Source organism: Pteropus medius, unplaced genomic scaffold, assembly GCF_902729225.1.
Source record: "Pteropus medius unplaced genomic scaffold, Ma_sr-lr_union100, whole genome shotgun sequence".
Taxonomy (NCBI): domain Eukaryota; kingdom Metazoa; phylum Chordata; class Mammalia; order Chiroptera; family Pteropodidae; genus Pteropus; species Pteropus medius.
In genome coordinates, this window is record NW_024354502.1 from 30,569,610 (window position 1) to 30,592,534 (window position 22,925).

Below are 22,925 nucleotides of genomic sequence, written 5' to 3' on the forward strand. Positions count from 1 at the left end.
AAAATGTCTCTAGCCTTATCGGAACCCTGGAAAGCAGAATCTGAGCGTTTAGTGTAACGGACACAGAATGACCAGGAATCTCTGTGCCAACAGCACTGCAGCCAGGCTTCTAATTAGGGTGGATTTCTCCTCACTGCACTTGAATCGTTTACATCCCAGGGTCCTCCCGCCTCCAGAATGCACCTTAGCTTTGGCATTGACTTTGGCTTTGTTCTGGAGCAAATATTTGGCCACTTCCGTGTGCCCTGCTCTGGCAGCCATGTGCAGCGGGGTCTCCACTTTCTGTAAAATAACAAAATTATAGAAGTGTTAATACATGCTGGGTTTCCAAAAACACACACGCAGAGCTCCAAAGTGTGAGCCGAGAAATGCTTGACAGGTTTTCGTCCAAGAGGTGGAGTTGCCCCAGCAAACAGCTCCTTCAGCCTTTAGCCTGCTGATATCTGGGTGTGGGTGTGGGTGTGTGTGTGTGTGTGTGTGTGTGTGTGTGTGTGTGTGTGTGTGTGTGTGTTCTAAGTATACTCACGAGTAAACCCCAGAGCTAACAAAAAATGCAAATGTATTTCAAGATAACACTTACAGAAGTTTCCAAATTATTGTCCAAAATAAAATCCCTGAGACTTACAGATGTGTGAGAAGTTTAATTCGGAAAGCTTCAGTATGTAGGGCTGTTCTCCCTTAGTCTGAAGCCTCTGCTATTCTGAGAATTCTACCTCTATTCCCAGAGAGGAGATCTAAGGATCACTGGCTAACGCATCCCTCTGAGCTCTCGGTGCTGAGAGAAGAGCCCTTGCTCTCCCCATGGGCTTACCACACTGGAGACATTGGGTGATGCCCGCCGCTGCAGGAGGTTCTTCACGATGGGCAGGTGCCCCATGAAGGAGGCCACGTGGAGAGGTGTCAGGCCAGACTGAAACAGACAAGACAGGAATGAGGAGAGAGGAGACTTCCCTGCTCTTCCAAAGAAGAGACAGCTAGATATTGCTAAAGCTTTCTTGCCTGTAGCTGCTCTACACTGGTTTTCCAAAAAAAAGGGAGTAAATGAGATGGGTTCATTTTCAGGAAAATGGCTGGAGGGAAAAAAAAATCACTGTGGGGTGATTCGGCCCATTTTACAACTTAAAAAATTACATCTGATCTTGAAAAGCTCCCTGAGACTTGACCTATCTTTTCTCGTTTTAGTTACCCCTGAGTTATTTCTCCGAGCAATCTAGACATGCTCACGCACGTGCGTGCGCACGCACGCACGCACACACACAAATACCTGCAGCCACATGTAGCTACAAAGAACAACTCTCAAGAAGGCTACTGGAGGAAGACCATGGCGGGGAAGGAACCATCCACTCGTCTGCAGAGTTTCTCTTACCTCGGTGACAGCGTCGATGGAGGCTCCTGTCTTCAGCAGCAGCTCCATGACACGAATATGGTTCTTCTTGCAGGCGATGTGTAAGGGGGTGAAACCATTCTGCAGCCCCACACAAAGGGAGAGAGACAAGCAGGAGCTTACATACTAGCCCAAGGAGCACCCCGACCACCTTGCTGATTAAAAGGCAGCCTCAGGGATGCCCACAGACCAGACTGTCAATTACTACAAATCACCTGAGCAGTAGGTGCCATTCACCTTATACACCAGGCACATTCCTGAGCATGTTGTCTATAAACCTTTCTAAAATTTTTAATACTATTTTTGGATGCACTAAAAGAGTCTACTGTTTAAAGTTTCCTTAAGGAGAAATTTTTAATAAAGAGTACTTTTGTGAAGTAAATCATGTTCCTTCTTCCCGAAACTGACGATCATTTTTAGTAAAATGGATTTCTGTACATCACCTCTGCTCTAAAGTGATATATTGAAATGTAAACTCCATAAAGGCAGAGATATTTGTTTGCTTGGTTTTGTCTGTTTGCTTGTTATTTTTTTTGTTTCTTTTTTTTCAGTGTTTTATCCCACTAAGGTAGTGGTTCTCAAAGTGTGTGTGGGGGGGAGGGGATTTTTGCCACCCCATCCCACCTTTGGGACATTTGGCAATGTCTGGAGACATTTTTGATCGTCACAACTAGAAGAGTGCTATTAGCATCTAGCAGGTAGAGGCCAGGGATGCTGCTAAATGACCTACAGTGCACAGGCCGCCCCCCTGCAACAAAAAAATATCAGGCCCCAAATGTCCATAGTGCTGAGATTGAGTGACTTCAACTACCCTGGAACAGTGCTTGGCATGTGGTAAAGCTTGATGAGAGCTTTCTGGATGAATGAATGAGCAATCCTTGTAGTCCCTAGAGGCTATCCTACTTTCTAAATTCTCCTACCCTGGGAATGAGCAGAGGGGAAAGGGTGGTCATGGGCAGGCTCTGTGCAGAGTTCTGGCCCCACCAGATCCCTGAACTGATCTGGGAGCCCCTGGCCAAGGAGGGAGGGGAAGGAACCATCCCCCAGGAGGGCATTAGCTTTAGGCCTAAACTCACATCTACATGAGCACCATGAAAACTGTAAGCCCCTTTGCAGAGGAAGAATGCTTAGCTCAGGCCATTTCACTTGCCCCCAAAGCAGATTTAAAAAGCCGGGCAGTCTCTAAGAAATCACCCTCAGCCCCAGGCCTGGCTCAGATGTAATGGCACCCCCAACCTACACACATACCATGAACACTGTTTCTTCAGTCAGGCCTCTTGGGCCGAAGCCCTCCCCTGACCTCAGCCTGTTACCAGTGATCACAGTCAGTAGGTATAAGAGGTGACATTGTGTGGCAGGGACTGTGAAGGTTACCACCCTGTCTGTGTACTGACATGACTGATACTTTCCAGGCCCTGAGTCTCAGGAGTAGTTCCAGGTGCCAGCTGGTGTCCCTCCCAAGAGGCTTAGCCGTGCAGCTCTGATCCTGTCTCACTTGGCCCTTGCCCCTCTCACCTTCTTCAATAGCCTCCCACTCACCAGGGCTCTGGAGTTTGGTTTGGCCCCTTTATCCAAAAGGACCTTGGCCACTCTGTGATGGCCACAGTGGGCTGCCACGTGGAGTGGGGTCAGGTGATCCAGGGTGATGTCATCTATCTCTGCATTGTATTGCAATAGAAGTCGGACACAGTCAAGGTGGTCTCCCTGAGCCGCCATGTGAATTGGGGACAAGCCGTTCTGGATGAAGAAGGAAAAACAAGTAATCACAAAGGCTTCTGGGGACAGGACACGACAATCTAGGGCAATGATTTCAACCTCACTTCCTGCTTCTTCCCTACACTATGCTTCATGTGGCTCCTGAGGCGGTTGGTTCATTCTGGCTTCATGCTCACGCTGGTCTCTGACTAAACTCTTCCTTTCCACCTAGCCAAATCCTCCAAGCCAACTCCAGCCAGGCCCGCCTTTTCCATGAAGCTTTACTGTGGGCTTTTCTTATCTGTACCACTCGCTCAGACCTTATTCATATATATTTGCTGGCCTGTATTTATAATTCATTTTTCTAGTGTGTGCATCTTCTCTCCTTACTTATAAGCTTCTTAATTTAAGATCAGTGACCATGCCTAACATCTCTCATATGCCCACAGTGCCCTGTACGTGCATGTAACACACATAGTGTTCCTTAATTAATATGGTTTTGAATGAATGAGTGATGATAAAATGGAATTTTGATCCCTCTGTTCTTTGCCTCTAACAAATGCACATCAATTTAAAAATGTGTTAAGTATTCTCACTGTTTCTAAGATAGCAATTTATTTTTAAAAAACATTAACAACAGAGGATACTCATTCATTCTTTCATTCATTCATTCAGACATTAATTCAACACATATTTATTAACTTATTAATGTGTACCAGGTATGTGTTAAGCTCTGGGGAAAAAGAACAGAGCAGACATAATTCCTGGCCTAACGAAGCTGGTAGACTAATAGGTAAAATAAGTGCAAACAGGTACATGATTGCTATTCAGTGTGGAGACATCAGGGAAAGCACGATCAAAGTACAGAGGTACACAGGAGTGTGGAGTCATGGTGAGGGAAGGGACACAGGGAGAGAAGGCTTCCAGGAGGAGGTCACCCCTGAAGCCAGGACTTCACCAGGAAGACAAAAGGGGAAGAATCTCCCATCAGAGGGAATAGCGTGTGCAGCACCAAAGGCGACCATCCTAGGGGAAGTCAGGGACTTGTATGCAGTTAAACATGCAGGAGAGCCAGGTGCAATGGGGGCATAGAGCTGGGCTGGAGTGGCAGGCGGGAGCTACAGCGTGAAAGTTTACAAGTTAAGGAACTGGCGTTGGCTTTTACAAAGCAATAATCGAAAGAGGATTTTCAGCAAGGGAGAAACACAATCAGGCTGCATGACAGCTGATATTAGTGGTATGGTTTGAATTGTGATCCCTCAAAATGCATATGTTAAAGTCTTAACCTCCAGGACCTCGGAATGTGACCTTATTCAGAAATAGGGTCATTACAGATGTAGTTAGTTAAGATGAAGTCATTACTGTGGGCTCTATTCCAATATGAATAAAAAGGGAAAATCTGGACACACACACAAAGAGCGAAATGTCATGTGAGATGAGGCAGAGATTGGAGTGATGCATCTACAAGCCAGAGAAAGCCAGAGATTGCCAGCAAAGCACCAGAAGCCAGGGGAGAGGCCTGGAACAGATTCTCCCTCACAGCCCTTAAGGAACCAACGCTGCTAACACTGATCACAGATTTCCAGCCTCCAGAACTGTGAAACAATAACCTTCTGGTTTTTTTGTTTGTTTTTGGTTTTTAGGGGTTTTTTTAGAGTCAAAGGAAGTTTATTAGGAAAGAGGTAACACTCCACAGACAGAGCATAGCCTCCTCTCAGAGGCAGAAAGTGAGAGGGCCTAAGAGAGACAAAGACAGTGAGAGAGACAAAGTAAAGAGTACCGAGAGGAAGGCAATGAGAGGGACCTAACCTTCTGTTGTTGAAGACAACCCAGTGCGTGGTACTTTGCTACAGCCGTCCTAGGAAACCAACACAGTTTTTATACTCACTGCATTTTAAAAAGGTCATACCATATTTCCCAACTGAAAACAAGGAAATTCTCAGTAAAAACTTTTCATAACCATCCTTGTTAGTTCCATGCTAGTAATCCGGATAATATAAAATCATTACTAATTTAAGAACACTTGTAAATTTAAATACAGGACCTCTGTGGGAAAATGTTGAGAATTTCCTGACTTAATAATATAATTGGTTCGTAGCAATTCAACTTTCCCTTATCAGAGGATTTTGACTTTTATATGTACTTTCGAAGATATTATCTCATGTAATAATCCCAACAACTCTAGGAGAGAGGTGTAGAGCTCTCCAAATGAAGAAATGGAGGCACAGGGAGAATAAGAGACATGCTCAAAGTCACACAGCGAATCAGCCGTCAGTGGAGGATTAAATAAGAAATAAACTGTTTTAGTAGAGGATATCCTCACCCAACACACACGCACACATGCACGCGCACGTGCGCACACACACCCACCCACACACACACACACACACACACACACACACACACCAGCTTGGTGCTGTGAATCGTGACCCAAATTACAGATAGCTCTGTAGAACACTCACATGATAATGTGTCAGGGAATAAATTGGCTTCCATGGTTATGTCCTGTGCCAAAATTTTATGACAGAGAACTTCTCACAGAAAACCTCCAGCATGGCCATGAATGGGCCTGGTTTCTGCCTTGCTCTTCTAAATTCACACCCTCTAAATTCACCCCAAAGAATGGAGCAAACTAAGCAAAATAAGCCAGACAGAAAAAGTTGAAAATCACATGATATCACTTATATGTGGGATATAAACCTAAAAGCAACAAATGAACAGGACAAACAGAGACTCATGGACATGGACTATAGACTAGTGGTTACCAGAGGGTAGAGGGGAGGGGGGACAGAGGAGGTAGATGAGGTAAAAGGGGTCAAATATGTGGTGACAGAGAAAGAAATCTAACTACGGGAGGTGAACACACATTGTAAATATATATATGCCTTGCTGTTAAAATGTATAGCTGAAACATACCAGATTTTGTTAAGAAATATCACCGTAAAAAAGAAAAAAAAACTTAAAAAAAAAAAAAAAAAAGAATGGAGCAGAGGACCTGGATGAGGTATAGGTAACACCCAGTGGTCTGACAGCATCAGCTCCAGGAAGACTCAAGATTTCATATTAGAACTGAAGGATGGGCCTTGGCTCTTGCCCCTAATGGACCATAAGAAGAACTGTTTTGTTTTCTTTTTAACCTCAGTCTGGCTGAGGCTCTGAAGACTTTTCCGAGTGCTTGGCTCCTGTCTTTTCTGGAGCCAGGGTAAAATAGACAAGGGTTGACCTAGAGCTACAGTAGACAATGACAGCCCACAGGTCAAATCTGAACTGCTGCCTGTGTTTATAAATAAAGTTTTATTGGAACATAGCCACTAATTTGCATATTAGCCATGGCTGCTTTCCTGCTACAGTGGCAGAGATGAGTCATGACAAGAGACCATGGCCTGCAAAGCCTAAAAACATTTACCCCTTTAGAGAAAATTTTGCTGACCTTGAACAGGAATCAGCAAATTAGGGCTATACGAGTGTCTCCTGTGTGACAGGCATTGGGGTAAATATCATACACACTGGCTTGTTTAGTAGTATTAGGATTTATGTTTCTCAAAAATGGGATCTGCTTCTAGGCTGGCCTGACCTGGAGCCCTGCCTAAAAGATGCTCTTTATGGAAAAGAAGCACATACCTTGGTTTTGGCTTGGATGGGTGCCCCGTGGTCCAGCAGGATCTCTGAGATTCTCACATGCCCATTCCGAGCTGCACAGTGGAGAGGTGTCAATTCATCCTTTAAAAGACAGAGTCACAAAGAGAAAGCCCCAAAGGCACCTATCAGAGGCCGCTGGAGAGAAGGCAGCCCGCAGCATCATTCCTGCTGCAGAAGCACGATGCTTCCTTAAGGACCAGCTCGACTCCAGCACAGTCTTATTATTGTCTCCTGCTGTACCCTGGCTCCCGATATGGACTGTTCCAGGAGAGGCCCATCGGTAGCTGGTCACGGAGAGCCCACCACTCTGATGAGGCTCTGGAAGGCAGAACTCCCTCCCCAGGTCTTGCTGTAGAGCTTGCTGGCACTCACCTTGGTCCTTGTTTCTATCTGGGCCCCACGGTCCAGCAAGAGCCGCACCATAATCACGTTCCCCCTGCGGGAGGCGATGTGCAGTGGCGTGATGCCATTCTGGAGGGGAGGAACAAGCCCAGTCAGGAGGCGGCATCTTTCTCTGGAAAGCAGCCCTCTGTACCCTACTCCCCTATGCCCCATGGCCCCAGCCTGGCAGCGGCAGTAGTACCAGCAGCCATGTTAAGCCTACCACTAGGATATTTCTCACCTAAGATAGATTTCAAAACCTATAAGGATATGACAGCATTGTGGTTAATCACAGTAACCATCCAAGCCCAGGCCTCCCAGAGTCAACTGAACGGGCTGGAAGAAAGCCAATCCCAGGCCCTCCAGGTTTCCTCCCTTTAGAAGGGGCAAATGGAAACTGAGGGGCATATGATTAGAAACCCACCAATAGGAGCCTTAACAGACACCAGGGCTGCCTCGCCCACAGACTTCTGTAGTACAGGGGAAATCATGGTACCACAGGGGTGGCAGGAGCACCTGGATTCTAGACACCCTGGAGCCCCTGGCTAATGTGCAGGGACAGCCGGAGAGCCTTACCTGTGGCGTAAAGTTGACACTGGCTCCCCTGTTGAGGAGTAATTGGGCCACGTTGAGGTTCTCATAGTGAGCTGCGATGTGGAGGGGGGTAAATCCCGTCTGGAGCAAAACAGAGGGGGAACAACTTGTCACATGCCATGTACTGTCATTTCTATCTCAGAATCAGCCCAGGGATTCTGAAAATGTGGGCAGGGCCAGAGGACCTTATACATAAAGCAGATTTAGACTGATGAGAACGTTTGCTGAAGGGGTCAAGAGATACTCTGTGGCAAGTTACATTCGAAAGCTAGGCTCTGCCTCTGAGTGTCCAACATTCTTTGTTTTGTGGTTCACATGGACAAACCATGGACTAGGATTACCTCCCTCTCTGTAGGGCCGTTCATCTGAATGCTTACTTATGAAGAGATCTGAATTAATGAATGAAAAGTAGAATGGTATCCATAATCTTAATTCTAGGGATTGTTTCAGCCCCCTAGAAGGGTATGATGACTCAACTGGTTGGTCAAAGCCAGACCTTCGACCCTCTTAGTGGGTCATCTTTTTTTTGCATAACTTCAGACCATGCCTAACCCAGTCAGCAGTTTTTCAGACTAAACCCAGCGGCCATGGTGTAGACTGAGAATAACTCAGTGCAAATCCATTCCCACTATAAGAAAGAAATGAACAGACTAAATTAATAAAGTGTATCAGCAGTGACCCAAAACACCAGACAGAGTGTTCACACTGCTAGCCATCCGGGCCCCCTGGGATGAACCCTCCTTGTTCTTATCGCCACATGTGGGGTCACCTCCTTCCTTCCACCAGGGGGCAGCCAGGGAAAGAGTGTGAGATCAACTTCTAGAAGACCACCTGCTGGGATTCCAAAGTTTCACTCCGGCCAAAGACCCTTCCTGCCCACCTAGACACTTTTCTGGAAGGCCTGGAGCAATAAGAACCTTCCCTGCTCCACGCCAAGCAGAGTTTTCTTGGCATTCACCAGGGATTTAAAGCGGAGCTGTCCTCTGTGGCTCTTATATGTCCTGGTGGGGATCTGAAGTCACGGTGGGGCTGGTGGTCCATGTGCACAGCTAGCACCATCTCTGGTCTGGGTGAGTGCTTGGGGAAATTGTTGGGAATTGATGGTGCCTTTGTAACCTATATGTCTCCACTATCCAGGCCCTAGAAGTCTCCTGGTCCTCCATCTGGCTGTCCTCACCTTGGAAAGCACATCCGGGTTGGGGTCATTCTGCAGAAGCACCGCAGCTGTCCGGGTGTCGTCGTTGCGGGCCGCAATGTGCAGGGCAGGGAGGCGCACCTTCCCTTTCGTCCCGTAGTTGATGAGGTGTGCCACCACGTTCTCATGGCCCTGCTGCAGAGCCACAGCTAGAGGCGTGAAGCCGTCCTGGCCAGAGAGGAGGAAGAAAGATGGATTTGCTCTGACTGCGTCTGACCGCTGGCTGTCCCCAAGGCAGGACACATGCTTTCACATCTCAGGGCTTTTGCTTGTGACAGGCCCTCAGCCTCCAATTCTCTGCTCTTCAAAGCCCTCCTCATCCTTCAAGCGCCTCTTAAATGCCAAGCCATTCTTGGCCCCACTTTCTTTCTCTTCAACCTCACAGAGACTACAGTAGTTTTTCTTGAGAAGCCTTTGTTTCGTTGCCTGCCCTCCTTCTCACTCATCTACTGGGACCAGGCAGCACCTTAAACGTGGCAGACAATCATTCATTTATTCATTTCACAAATATTATTGAACTCCTACTGAGGATGCAATTGTGAGCTACTTCTATTAATTCACTCAGTTGTATATTGAGGGCCACAGGACCCCATGAACTGGCAAAGCAGAATGATAACAAAGTCATGTAATTGTTGAGTCTTACCATATTAAGGGTCAAGAGAACTCTTAGCTTTAAGTCCAGTTTCATCATTTCGCCAATGACAAAACTCAGGATCAAGCTGAAGTGATTTGTCCAAGAGCGTACAGTGGACTCATGGCAAGAACCTATCTCATTAAGGTCCAAGGCAGACTTGTCAGCCCGACACACCCACACCACCCCCACTCCTGTCCAGCTTTCACTGTTGGTTATAGTGGGACTGACATGTTAGACTGATGTCATTTCTCTGCTATGTGTCTGTCTCTTACTCCCTTGCAGAGCCTGATAGCAGCCAGGATTAGTGCAGTGATCTGAAGGTCAAGAGCACTCAATGACACTTTACACTTATCATGACAGAGGATGCACCTCAAGCCACATCCCAGGAACATACAACCATGTCCTACCCCCAGAGACCTCCAGCAGTGAGGCCATTTCCCAAGGTACTTACTTCTGTGGCTACATTCTGATTAGCTCCATTCTCCAGTAAGAACTTAACCACTTCCAAGTGATTCTCTTGTGCTGCCATGTACAGGGGCGTAAAGCCTTTCTGTAAACCAAGAGATAAAGTCATTACAATTCACCCACCATAGTGAGAGATGCTAAAACCATGCAAAATCCTCTAAACATGAGGACAGCTCCCTCATTATCTTATTTTCACCTACCTCACAAGGCAATATCCCCGCCCGTTTCTCCAGTTCTAAAAACTCACTGCCACTCTGAAATGGCTTAGAGCAAGCATAGAGTAGATAGTCGATATTAGTGTAATGGTTGTGTGAAGTGCCAGATGAGTGCTAGAGTCATCGGGGGATCATTTTATGGATTGTATAAACGTCTAACTTTTTAAAATTTAAAATAAAATTTAAAAATAAATTTAAAAAAATAAACGGCTCAGTGGGATTATCATAAAAGGCCACGAGGTGGGGGCCACAGTCCAGGGAAGTCTGTTTTTGCCCGACGCCACCATCGCTCGGCCTCTCGCACACACCTCCCCTCTATTTTCACTCCCTTCTTCATCAATGTCCCCATATATTTCTCCCCAAATGAGTCATAACTAAATATACTATTTGGCTGGTTACCTGAACAAGGAAGGGGGTCCACAATAACCAACCACATTATGCTTAGCATATGTAGCAGAAGCGTGAAAAAAATAAAGGATGCCTTCTTCATTGCTTGGAGACACATCACGAATAAATCTAGACTCAGATACACAGTGTGTAGACTACCTCAATAGCCAATACGCCCACGGGGTAACGGACGCACGGGTGAAGAAGGAAGGCAGCGCTCTCTAGCGCGGGACTGCAGAGAGCCATCACCTGTGACTGCGCATTGACGTTGGCGCCATAGTTGACCAGCTCCCGGACCACCTCATCCTGACCAGCAAGGGCGGCGATGTGCAGAGCTGTGTTCCCTTTCTGAAACACAGGGGGGAGGAAGAAGAGGAGGTTTCCCTCGGGGCCTGTGTAAGTGACTGTCAAAGGGACAGAAACAGGGGTGCTGGTTGAGAGCGGGCAGTGGTTTTCTTTACGGCCAAAAGGGGTAGACATGTACGTGCCTGACCCACCACACATCTTGAAATAGTCCTGAAAGCGCAAGGAAGGAAATTACTCCTGTTCTCCATAATGAAATAATGCCAAAGAAGAAGAAAGCCAACACCTCAACACTAATCAACTGCATGTAGCCGCAGCATCCTGTCACCAGCTGACAGACAGCCGGCATTGCTCAGGACCCATATTGGACGTTTTCCAGGCAAGTAACCTTCTTTGGACTTCCAGATCCTCCCAACTTCTAATTCTGCAGGACAATGCAATGCCCCTGTGAGGGCTGGAACTCTGCAGAAAAGGCCAGCAGATCCTGTGGGCTCAGCATACTTGATGCTATTACAGTAACGACCACTGAGCAAAAGCTGGACCAAAGTGGACAGAGGGAATGAGAGGGGAAGAAATCAAGTAAAATATCAAACAGGAAAAAAAAAGGGTAGAAATATGTAAAGGAGTTGGGAGAGGGTAATAAAATAAACTATATAATGTATGCAGGGAAGATAAGAAAAATATGAAAATAAATGGGCAAAGTAAATAGAATAAATAGGATAAAATCTGGCAAAGGAAAATACAAAGAAAGAATATTTGAAATATTAATTAGTAAAATATAATGAGCCAGGGTTCATCAAATAACAGAAGAGAGAAAAGCCAGAAAGAATAGATACTACAACCAAATGAAATACAAAATTATTTTAAAGTAAATTTTTTAAAAGCGAAGAATTGATAACAGAGACTAAAAAACCAGGCAGGTTCTGGGAAGGTGAGTGGAACTTTCAGGTTTTTGCATATGGATTCATCCTGGGTATTTAACAATTCCTAGACAGGGTCTGGGTTTAGCAGGCTTCTCCTCCAGGACACTGGTCTCCCTGCCCAGCTCGTTCCTGTCTCCTGGATGTCCAGGGCTGGAATGTCAGCATGTTCTCCAAGGGTGACTCTCCCCCATGATCCCACTGGCTCCCGTGCTCAGTGAGACGCGGGCAGCGCAGGCCCCGCCCAACAACTTCTATCAAATAGGGCAGGAGGGAGAAAATGGGACCACAGCTGGACCCATCTGTCCCTCTGCTATTAAGGAGCAGAGATCTCAAACGACCTCATTTTTTCTAGTTCAGACAGTATATAGTTTTTAACTAAACCACATAAATACTTACTAATCAGTCTCAGGAAACTCAAGTCCTGACAAGCAGTACCTTCAAACCCACTCCATGTACATTGGCCCTTTGTTACCTGGGAGTAAAAGGTCCCCACCCCGGTGGAACTGAGTAGCACAGGGTCCAAGCTCTGTGGCCACCCAGTCACTGCTGCCCCAAGCACCCGCAGATGGGGGAGTCATCCCCACCGAATGCGCTCTGGGGGGCCAGTAGGGGCTCAGGTCTTTGCCTCTAAAGTGCGGCCTATATCAGGCAGGAGGTTCCTGCTTTTTGCTTCCTGACCTGAACTTATCTTTTTGATTTTTTCTTAAGTCCCATTTGATAAACAAAAGGGCTCTTCTTCAAATATCTGTCAGAGAATAAGTGCCAGAAATGAATGTATAGATGCTAATTAATCATTTTTCATAGAAGTCTAAAGAGCCTACATTTAGAAGCCTTGGCACTTGGGTCCGACTCACGCTCTGTACAAGGTGGAACAAGGCCCTTCTCTAGAAATCAGGACTCAGAACTCCAAGTCTCTTCATCTAGAAGAAGGAGGTACGCTGTGTCCATTCATTCATTCATCACTCGGTGAGCGCATGTGTATGTCAGGCTCTGCATCAGGCATGGAGATCCAAATATGATTGAGATTCAGACTCCCTGCCTTCCAGAAGCTATGTTGAATGTTTCTTCCACCTGCATCTTCCTGCCTGAAATCACACTACATCAGAGCTCTCCCCGTATAAACCCTGTGAAGGGAAGCTGCTCGGATGTGGGATTCTGGCTGTAGATCGTAGCTGTCTTCTGGATCCGGACTGAGGGGAGCACTGATGAGGAGTCAGAGCAAAGGGAAGACCCTGGGGAACAGCGCCCCTCTCCATCTATACACACATGCACACATTGTCAGCCTCAAAGAAGGTCCCCTGTCCCTGGGTCAGTAGTCACAGGGAGAGGGGGGTCATGGGCCCTCCCACAGCGTGAAAAAACATGCCCTTGAAGAAGCAGGAAAAATTTCTTAGCTATATTTGATCCACAAAGACCCAATTTCCATTTCCAGGGAGTCCTAGAGCTCAGGGAAGGGAGGGTGGTTGCAGTAGGAGCTGAGTGAATGTGACGGGGGATCGGAGCTCTCTCACCATCGTGGATGCTAAGCTCTGGCCTCCAAGCTGTGGGGGTAGCAGGATGGGGAGAGAATGCATTTGTTTTCTGCTTTTAAAATTTCTAAGCACAGTTTAGGAAACTATATTGGTTTTGGCTTTTTATTCTTTTCTGTTTTTAATCTTCCTCAGGCTTGCGAGACCCATTACAATTCCTCAATCTGTTATGAGTCTTTCTTAGCCCACGGTTTCAGTTTCACCTTTTTTTTTCTCTCTCTCTCTCTGTTTGGCATTCAGAAACCACGCTGACTTATAAAATTTCTATAAATAACACAGGCACTCCAAGTGTTCACTTGCAAAATAACAATCAAAGGGGGAAATTCGGAGAGTAAAAATGCTGAGGCATAATGTTTTTGCAGCTCTTGGGGGAATGCCAGAGGAAGAAAGGCGGCTGTGGCCCACACAGGGCCCGTCAGATGGCACACTGCTTGCAGCCAGGTATGTGAAAGCATCAGAGAAAAACTAATTTCATCCCTTCACCCACAGAGGAGCAGCGTGCAAACAATTGGTATTCTTCAGGGGGTGGGAGCAAAATGCCCCATACACATTCAGAAAGAGCAACTCCGTCTATTTTACCTGAGAGATCTTTTCACCTTCAGGAAATGACATGAAAATTACAGAATTTTACCTCAAGAGATGATTCTACTTTCATAATATTTTGGTAGTTCACTTCATAACTATAAATTATATCTGTTCTCTACATAGTGTTCTTCTGGTTCTCTGCTTGAGAGGCAGCAAAATGTTTGCTGTGTGGAACCGAAATTGAGGCTGATGTGAGACCATGTTTAATAAATAACAAATGGAAAATTAGAGGCTTGAGGAACAAGCCCAAGAGGAAAACTGTGGGAGGTAACAAAGGAAGGAAGAGAAGAGGAAACAGGGCTCAAATCGGTAAACAGAGGAGACTTTTTGTTTAGTTTTGTGTTTCAATGCTGGCTGCATCTTGCCTAATGAACAAACGAGATGCATGTATGTAAGATATAAAACTGATTTCGCAACTCGTAGCTGCATATTTCATGACTGTGGTTTCTGGACTTAAGCCGCTGGTGTTTATAATCTATTGCTATGGGGAGATATAGACCACCGTGAGAGGTGTGACGCAGCCTCTGCCGAATGCCTCCTAGTGAAAGAAAAGGCTGTTCAAGGTAATCAGTCAAGAGAGGAGACAGGTCTGGGGCTGACCAAGGAAGACTCTTGGTGCAGAGGATAAATGAAGGATCTGATTCTTCTACAGTCCTCAGTAACAACACAGTCATCAGTATTTTTAGATTCCTTCCTAGGTATTTTATATACACTATTTTATTTCATTTTCATGCCAATCCTACAACTAAGTAGTATAATCCTCATTTTATAGATAATGAAGTAGAGGCTTCTCACTGGCTGAGCATCTTGCTTTAGGTCATGGAGTGTGAACTCTTCAGGATTTGGACCACAGGCACCTGACTGTGGGGTTCACAATGCTCTTAGTCCCTGTATTTGAGTTAAGAAGCCTGAAAATGGTCCACCAGAAAAAGGGTTTTATTTTTAGGCTTATAGTCTAGGGACGAGGATAAAATAAAGGCCTACTGAAACTTTGTGGAAATAATGTCCTGTGTTTTCAAGTGATTTCAGGGACTCACAGAACTAGGAAATGATTAGAAAGGCAAGAGAAATTCAGAAGCAAGTTTGGGTTTTATGCCGGGATCTGGGACACACACAAGGGACCCACACACTAGAATTTTCAGTGTAAAGCCCCCCCAACTCCCTAAGAGACGTACCTTGGTTGTTGTTTCTAGAATGATTTCTTTGTGCAGAAGTTCAACCACCATCTTCACATGGCCTTCTTTAGAGGCCAGGTGCAAGCCGTTCAGCCCATTCTGTAAAGAACGGAGAGGCAGGAAGAGTGGTCGGTGAGACTGTGCGGCCTGCTGTTCCGAGGGGCTGGAATGACACTCCTTCCCTACAAAGGGCTGGAAGAGAGGGACTGGAGGGGACCCGAGCGGTCTCAGCACAGGCACAGAGCAGAGCCAGCCCAGCCTCTCCTAGCAGCAGTTCTGTAGGAGCGGAAGAGCAGGGAAAGAAAGAGGTGGTGATAACAAGACCACCACCTCCTGGATATGAATTGAGTGTGGGGAAGCGCTCACAAAGCCGCAAGGGTGACCTCACAATTCAGATGTTAGCCAGGCTTCAGGTATTCACTTAATCGAAAGGGTATAGCTTCAACTCCCTGGTTAATTTTCATAGCAACAACCAGAAAAAGCAAAGAGGCGATACCGGTGCATCCCAAACATTTGTAGAAATAGATGTATATTTAATAAAATAATAACTTTTGAGATAAAGTAATATGAAAACTAAATACCATCAACCACCCAGCCATAAGATTTCCTCAGCAGAAGAATCAGTATTAAAACAGCCTTTTTGCCACCTTGTCATTTGAAATGTGACCAAAGTTTGTCTGACAGTTAAATTTTAGCAGGGAGGGGGAATCGAATGAACATTTTCCACGCCCAATCATCAGTCCACAAAAGCAGGATGCTCACTACCCGACTGACTGAGGTATCAACTGTATCTGGCCAAACTACTACTTTGCCCTGGAGAAAGCAGCCCGGCTCAGGTTTCACTTCTCACTCTCCTACCTCCTGGTCTTCTGATCCTTGCACTCGGATGCCTTCAAACTTTCCTGCAAAAGCTGACTTCAAATAGTGCTACTTAGAGCCACAAATAAGTCTGACAACATGACGGAACTAATTTCAATGAACTAAATTTCAGTTCCAAAGGATGAGCAGACCTTGGTTCTGTGCAGAAAATGATTTTAGTCAGTAAGTGATCTCTATCCCCGATGCTTACGTCCGGCTCCTCCCCTCCTCCTTCCCCATCAGCAGATCTCCCCTCTTCGCCCACTCGTCTTTCCTGTTTCTTGTTTCAGTCTGCTATGTTCTAGCATGTTCCTTTCCGGGGAATGCCCCAGAGCCACCACCAGCCCTGGCTGATAAGAAAGACACTTGCCATCAAGATGGAGGGGCTTGGGTCCTGATGGTAGGATTTGGGGGGGTCCCTGACGCACCTATCCTCAAATATCTCCACAGCCCCACCATGGGTTCCTGAAGTTCCCACTCTCCCTTTTGTGTCACAGCATCATTTTCAGCAGATTCTTGTTAAAACCAAATATTTTGCCTGGGAGTGGTAGTGCTAAAACCAGCAGAGGAAAGCAATGAGTAATTACTGAAGCAACACAAGACAGGTACCCTTGTGATGGGAAAATGGAAGGTGTATAGAACTTAGGGGAAATATAACAGGTGCCTTGGGTGTCAGAGAAAAGAATGAGCTCCGAAGGGAACTTCACCTACTTCCTATTTAGATCGGGCCTGCCCTGCACCCCAAACAGGCAGAGTGCAGTTGGCCAAATCTTTGTACGTCAGCACAGCCAGCCTCACCAGGGTTTGTGTGGGTGAAGTGTGGGGGGGGCGGGCGGGGAGGGGTAGAATGGGAAGGCCCCTTCACCCAATATTCCCCCATGCAAATGTCTGAAAATCTCCATTGGATTTCTTCCTCTTGCAGATTTTGAGCTGCCATCAAATGTAGGGTCTAAAGAGGTGTGATTTAAGATGACTTATTCACATACCCAGTGTGAATGAGTTTATCAGATAAAGTCTAAGTCAGAGCCAGGTTTGATAACAGAAAGGGAGAAAGTGATTGAAGGTAAGCTGCAGTCTTGATAGAAAAGGAATCTGGGAAAAGGAGGAAAGTACCCCACTGAAGGAAATCAGTTCCCTTCAAATCACTCTGCAAACCACAAATTCACGGAAAAGCAATTTGTCAAGTGACACTGTTCTGGGAGCCTGGAGCCATTCCCTCCAGCTTTGCATCTTTAAGTCTACCCTAGGGCGGGTCTGCCCAGTAGTCTCTCTCCCTCCAGAGCACTGCTATCTGCAACACGGCCTTGTCTGGAAGGTTCTAGCAGGCACCCTGTGATTACTTGGGAATCGGGGTGGTGTTTGCGGCTGCGGGAGCCTCAGCAGCTGCTGCAGTCAGCTTATCTCAGGGGACTCAGCTGTGGCAGCAGCAAGTGTGGCAGTGCTGACTGCTGGCTTTTCGTGCTTACTTGCACAGCACAGTCACTTTCCATGAGCATTCGCTGGTCCTGAATGCCTCAAAGCTGGGAAACTGGCAAGTCTAGAAGGAAAACACCTACTGTTTACCGTGACTGCCGCTCCGGGTGACTGTCCCTGCTCTTTGGAGCCAGGGTCGGGATCTCAATTCAGAGAACTTCTAGACACGCTGTCTGCTCAGAGAATGCTGGAGTGGAAAGGGAAATTAGACACCCTGAATGCTGAGGGAATCAGGCGCCAGAGTAGTCAAATGATTAGCTAAGGTCACACAGCCTTTCTAGGGCACAGCCACGTAAAGAATCAACCTGAGTTTCCCAGGGTTTGTTTTTGCATCTTCTCCTCTGAAGTCATTACCATGGGGCTGGGGTGGGGGGCGGGGAGCTGAGTCAATCGAGTCAGGAGTTGATCTAGGTCTGAGTTTTGTTGTTACCTTCAGTGCACCACAGCCTTCAAATTCCTCTAGAGTAGACTGCTGTTACCTTAAGCTTAGAATAGGAGCGAGGTGGCAGAGGGGTTTCCTGTGTTCTCAATCTCCCCTCGGCTTTCAGCCATCCCTGCATGCCTGTGCCTCAAACGGGGTCTTTCTCCGTGCTCTCACCCTTCTCCCAGCAGTAGTATACCCTTCCTTGTTACAAGAGGCTGAGCAGTAAGAGCACAGAAGTTCCATTTTGTCCTGGTCCAGCTTCAATCTTAAGCAGGCTGTGTGCCTGGGCCTCAAAGGTAGGGTTTTTGTTTTTGTTTTGTTTGTTCATTTTAGCATTCCTTCCCGTCTTCTCTGTGGCGGCAAAAACTGCCTCGTCTCTGTATTCTGCCTTGGATGGGAGTTTTCTTGCTCCTCCTCCAGCAGTAGCAGACCGCAGCTCCTTATTGGTGTAGGATCCTGGTCCGAGACTGTCTCCTGCCCTTGCGCAGGAGTAGAGGGTTTTGTCTCGATCTTTCCTGCAGCCGCCCTGGATCTCAGCCTGTGTCCTAGGACAGGACTGTTTCCTACGCTTCCCTAGAAGCAAAGGCAGTTGTTTCTATTCCTCCCCATGGAGAATGAATTTTTGCCTGTGATCTGAGGGTTTGTTTTTGCTTCACGTGGGGAAGCAGACAAAGCAGTCAAAGTTCCTCCCCTCACTCCTGCCTCCACAGCCACCAAACACCTCTTGTACTCCTGTGCCACTGAGGGAGCCTCTCTCTGGTCTCCTGACTTATCCCACTATTTTTCATAAGCACCTGGTGGAGGCCTGTGGAGAAAAGCCTATTCCAGACACACTGGCCCACATTGGCCTCTAAGAATTCATTAATATTTTGGCTTGTATGCCTCTACCCCTTTCTCCTGTAACCTGCCAAAGCTGAAATAGTGGCCCTCTCTTTGGAGGGGCTCGTCTCTCTTTGGAATTCAGTTAACTTGGTTGACTTGCTACCTCAGCCCTCCAATGGGTTCAGAAAAAATTGCAATTCTTTAGACTACCCAGCCTTTTCTCATTGTTAAGGTGGGAGCGATATTCTTTGAAGCCTTTTACGTTTCACATATTCCTTATACTGAGCCTCTAAGGCCACCTGGCCCCATATGACCTCGTTCCACTCCATCCTAACAGAGCAGACAACCTTTTAAGGCTCTTTTTGGGGGCAAAAATATTCATGCCAAGCACACGCACTTAAATTTTTCATCTGCCTTTGCTCTTTTTCAGGTAAAATGTCAATTTAGAGGATTCTTCTGAGAAGCAATCTGTCTGATGGGAGGGGGAAGAGATCTCAGCCAGGCTGTGTTTCTTTTAACATTTTTAAGAAGGAAAGAAGTTATATTCAGCCCGAACGATTTAATTGGAGTATTTTCTTGTACCAACTGTGAGAAATTCCATTGGCAAAATACACAATTCCAGACATTTGTTCTCAGTAAATTATTCCTCTGTTTAGCATCTCTGATTGCCCCAATTACACTAATTGATTTCTAAATGTACAAATACAGTAGACATGCCATAGGAAATTTAACTCTTATGTTGTCCAGAGCAGAGGATGATTTCAATAGAAAGGCCAGGGTGTCCCGAGATCCTGTGTCTCTTTAAAAATTGTAAGAACATTTCAAAAGCCGATGCTTACATTACTGGGCAGACACACAACTCTTTCATTCCTTTTCTCACAGCCATATTTTTTGCCCACAAACATGGCTGGCCCCTTCCTCCATGGAGCTGGCAGACTCAAGCTGTGTTCTGAGGAACTCTAGGCCCTCTACCCACATCCCTGAAACTCTTTATTTTGGTTCTCTACCCGCTTTCTTTGAGCTAAGCGGTGCATTTCCAGAAGACTTAAGCTAACTTCCTAATGTAGTATCTAGGAAATATGATCTTTTCATTCATAAACACCTACTACCATGTTATTGGTTCAGCTTATCTCATTAGTTGGCTGCCATCTAGCCAGGTTCAGAGGCAATGGAACACTGGCAGGGGAAATTTCGATGGGGAGGAAAAGGACTGGAGTTCTGGAAGGAATAAGCCAAGGGTAGTGGCAGAGAATGCCAAGAAGTCTTAAGACCCCAGAGTCAACAGAAAGAGAGGTGAAGGAGAGAGACTTCTAGGTAACTTTGCACTCATTCAACATTCCACCTTATCCACAGACTCAGGAAAAAACCAGTCAGAAGATCTTGCCCATTAAAAGGACAAGGATATATATGCAGAAGGTCACATACCTAGGTTTTTATATTTATTATCCCATTTTTCTATTCATCCCAGATTAGTCTGTTATATTCGTCTATTAGTTTGTTATATCTGTCCAGAGAAGAAAAGTATTATACTCTACATTGCGGAAATTTAATTCTCCAAGTAGCAACCAGCTTGTGTGTTTGTGACCTCTAGGTTTACTCTATTATTGGTCCTTATGTGTGGAGTAAGATCACTTACATTACATATTTGCAGGTCTACAGCCTTGAAACAGAGTAGCAAACAAAATTAAACAGAGCTTATAGAGAGAGAGAAAAAAAAAAGGATTGAAATGATTGCCATTCCTACTTCAAACCTGAAACTGATGGGCGAGAGAGAAACAGTACAGGAAGGAAAGAAGGCAAAGACCGTGGAAACCAAAGAAAGCAGAGATGATGAACAAACAAGAGATGACAGGAAAGAAAAGAGGGAATGACCACCACTGTGGGTTGACTGAGGAAATGAATTAAGCGGCTAGCAAAAACTTTGCTAGAACAATATAATAATTTCCTTCCTCAAATTTCCTGGATTAAATTTTTAGCCAAAACAGAAATGAAATTGAAAGTGAATACACGTTTTTCCATCTCCCCTTCTCTTCCTTTTCCCTTCCCTCCCCAGTCAGCTCAGAGAGGTCAGCATCTGAGGAAGCGGGGCAGTGAACCAGACGGGGTGCCCCGCAGAGGCATTGTCAGAAGCACGTCTGGCGTCTGAAAAAGAGGAGGAGCTACTCTGGCATGGTTGGGAGGTGGTCGCATCAAGCAAATAAATAAATATGTTGAAGATGACAAGAATCAGTGGAAGTCAAGTTTCTCTCTGTTTGAAGGGATTTACAAATCTGGGAAAAGGAAAGGCTAGAAAGATCTCTAAGGTGTTGGACTAGAATTAGAAGTACTGGCATGCTCTCATGGATTTGTAATATATATATACATAGATAGATGTAGAAATAGTTATAGATGTGTGTACAAACACACACAAGTGCACACAGCAACTAGTAGCAATGGATACATCAAGTGACCAGATTTTGGTGTCTAAATACCATCCTCCACTAAAAGGAACCTTTGAAAAATGGCTGATCCAGGGCTGGGGCAGGAAAAGTACAAAATGACACTCAGACAACCTGTGCCAGAAAGTAAGGAAATGCTCAAAGAATGATGAGGACATGTCAAAGAACAAAGAAAGGGTTCCTATCAGCCCGATATAGATTTGAACATCAAAGTAAGTCATGAGAATATGAAATTCCTACCCATCAAATAAAGTAGAAACTCATGAGTCTGTGCAGACATAAATAAATAATGAAAAAATAAATCAATGAGGGAGGAGGAAAAGCTTTTCCTTTGGTAGCATGCCAGCTAATAAATGTAGAAGAAATTATGGAGATGGAGAATCACTCTTTGGAACCTCATAGTAGTAGCTGATACAGACGGAAGTCATCAATGTATGCCAAGGCTAGTGGCTGGAAGTGTGAGGAGGAACGGGGCATTGGCATTACATTAGAATATGCCCCGCACCGTGACAAAATACTGATCAACTACAAAGGGAAAATTTGATGATTTTATAGTAGAAAAACCTGGCAGACACCAACTTCACCAGGTGATCAATATTAACGTTGCCAGATGTGGAAAGGGAGCATGGTTTCTGTGGTATTCATGCCAAGAATGCACTGCCTTAGTCTGGTCATAAGAAAACATCAACAGACAGAGTTGAGATTCAAATTATAGAATGGAAGACTGTCGAAAACATGAGAGACAGGCAAAGACTGAGAAAGGGTTTTATATTGAAAGAGACTAATGAGACATGACAACTAAATACAAAGTGAGTTCAGAATACACTCCTGGAACAGAGAGAAATAGATAGATGATGGAGATGGAGAGAGACAGAGACAGAGACAGAGACAGGGACAGAGAGGTAGAGATAGAGATAAATAGGGGTTGGGCAGGAAGGAAGGGAAGAAAGGAGAGAAGGGGAGAACAATTTCTCATTGTTGGAACATTTGGCAGAATGTTAATGGGATCTGTGGATGGCTGTGTTGCATCGATATTAATTTCCTTATTGGGAAGCTTGTAGGGTGGTTATGTGGGAAAGTGTCCTTATTTTTCAGTGGTGCACACTGGAATGTTTAGGGGTGATGGAGAATTATGTCATATATAGTGTATATTATAGATAGATAGATAGATAGATAGATAGATAGATAGATAGACAGACAGAGCGAGCAAATACAGTAAAATGGCAATAGAGAATCTGGGTGAAGGAGATGTGTGAACTCTGTACTTGCAACGTTTTTTATAGGTTCAAAAATATTTAAATTTTTTTAAAAAGAAAGTTAGAGGTAGGAAAGACTGGTGGCAGAAGAAGCTGCTGTGGGTAACTGTGGGCTCTGGCTCTGGTGGCAGAGGATGGGTGACCCATTAGGGTTCCTGCTTGTCTCAGGACCCAGAGCCAGTGTGAGGAGCTGAACACACACATCCCTCCTACTTCTAAATAGGAGCGGTGCAAGCTTTACCAGAGTTCAGAGATTACTTCAGGATGAAAACCCTGGAGTGCCACTAAATGACAAGAGGGCTGCCCATAGCTCCGTGCAGGAACAAGCAGATGGGGAAGCTTCTTACGGAGAGCAGGTATGGGGTTCTGCAGGGCCATCCTACCTGCAGCATCATTCTGAGCCAGATATCACATGGCTCCCCAGAGACTGCTTGGTGGGATGGGTCTGCTAAAAATATACAATCCCAGAATCTAATGGATTAGAAGTTAGACAGAACTGAAACAACTGTCATAACTTGGTAGAGAATCACATCTTACCTCCTTTGCCAAC

General features: G+C 45.6%; 1 protein-coding gene across 5 annotated transcripts in view; it reads right to left on the reverse strand.

Annotated features, from left to right (window-relative positions):
* ANK1 (ankyrin 1) overlaps positions 1-22,925 on the reverse strand; it is a 189,724-nt gene that overhangs the window by 56,389 nt on the left and 110,410 nt on the right. For all 5 annotated transcript variants that reach the window (XM_039853545.1, XM_039853547.1, XM_039853546.1 and 2 more), the window contains exons 3-13: positions 15,105-15,203; positions 10,839-10,937; positions 9,974-10,072; positions 8,871-9,056; positions 7,676-7,774; positions 7,091-7,189; positions 6,701-6,799; positions 2,924-3,121; positions 1,367-1,465; positions 812-910; positions 184-282 (exon numbers count right to left, since the gene is read on the reverse strand). In XM_039853545.1, coding sequence (XP_039709479.1) covers positions 184-282; positions 812-910; positions 1,367-1,465; positions 2,924-3,121; positions 6,701-6,799; positions 7,091-7,189; positions 7,676-7,774; positions 8,871-9,056; positions 9,974-10,072; positions 10,839-10,937; positions 15,105-15,203 — 1,275 coding nt within the window. The remainder of the gene's footprint in view (positions 1-183; positions 283-811; positions 911-1,366; positions 1,466-2,923; positions 3,122-6,700; positions 6,800-7,090; positions 7,190-7,675; positions 7,775-8,870; positions 9,057-9,973; positions 10,073-10,838; positions 10,938-15,104; positions 15,204-22,925) is intronic.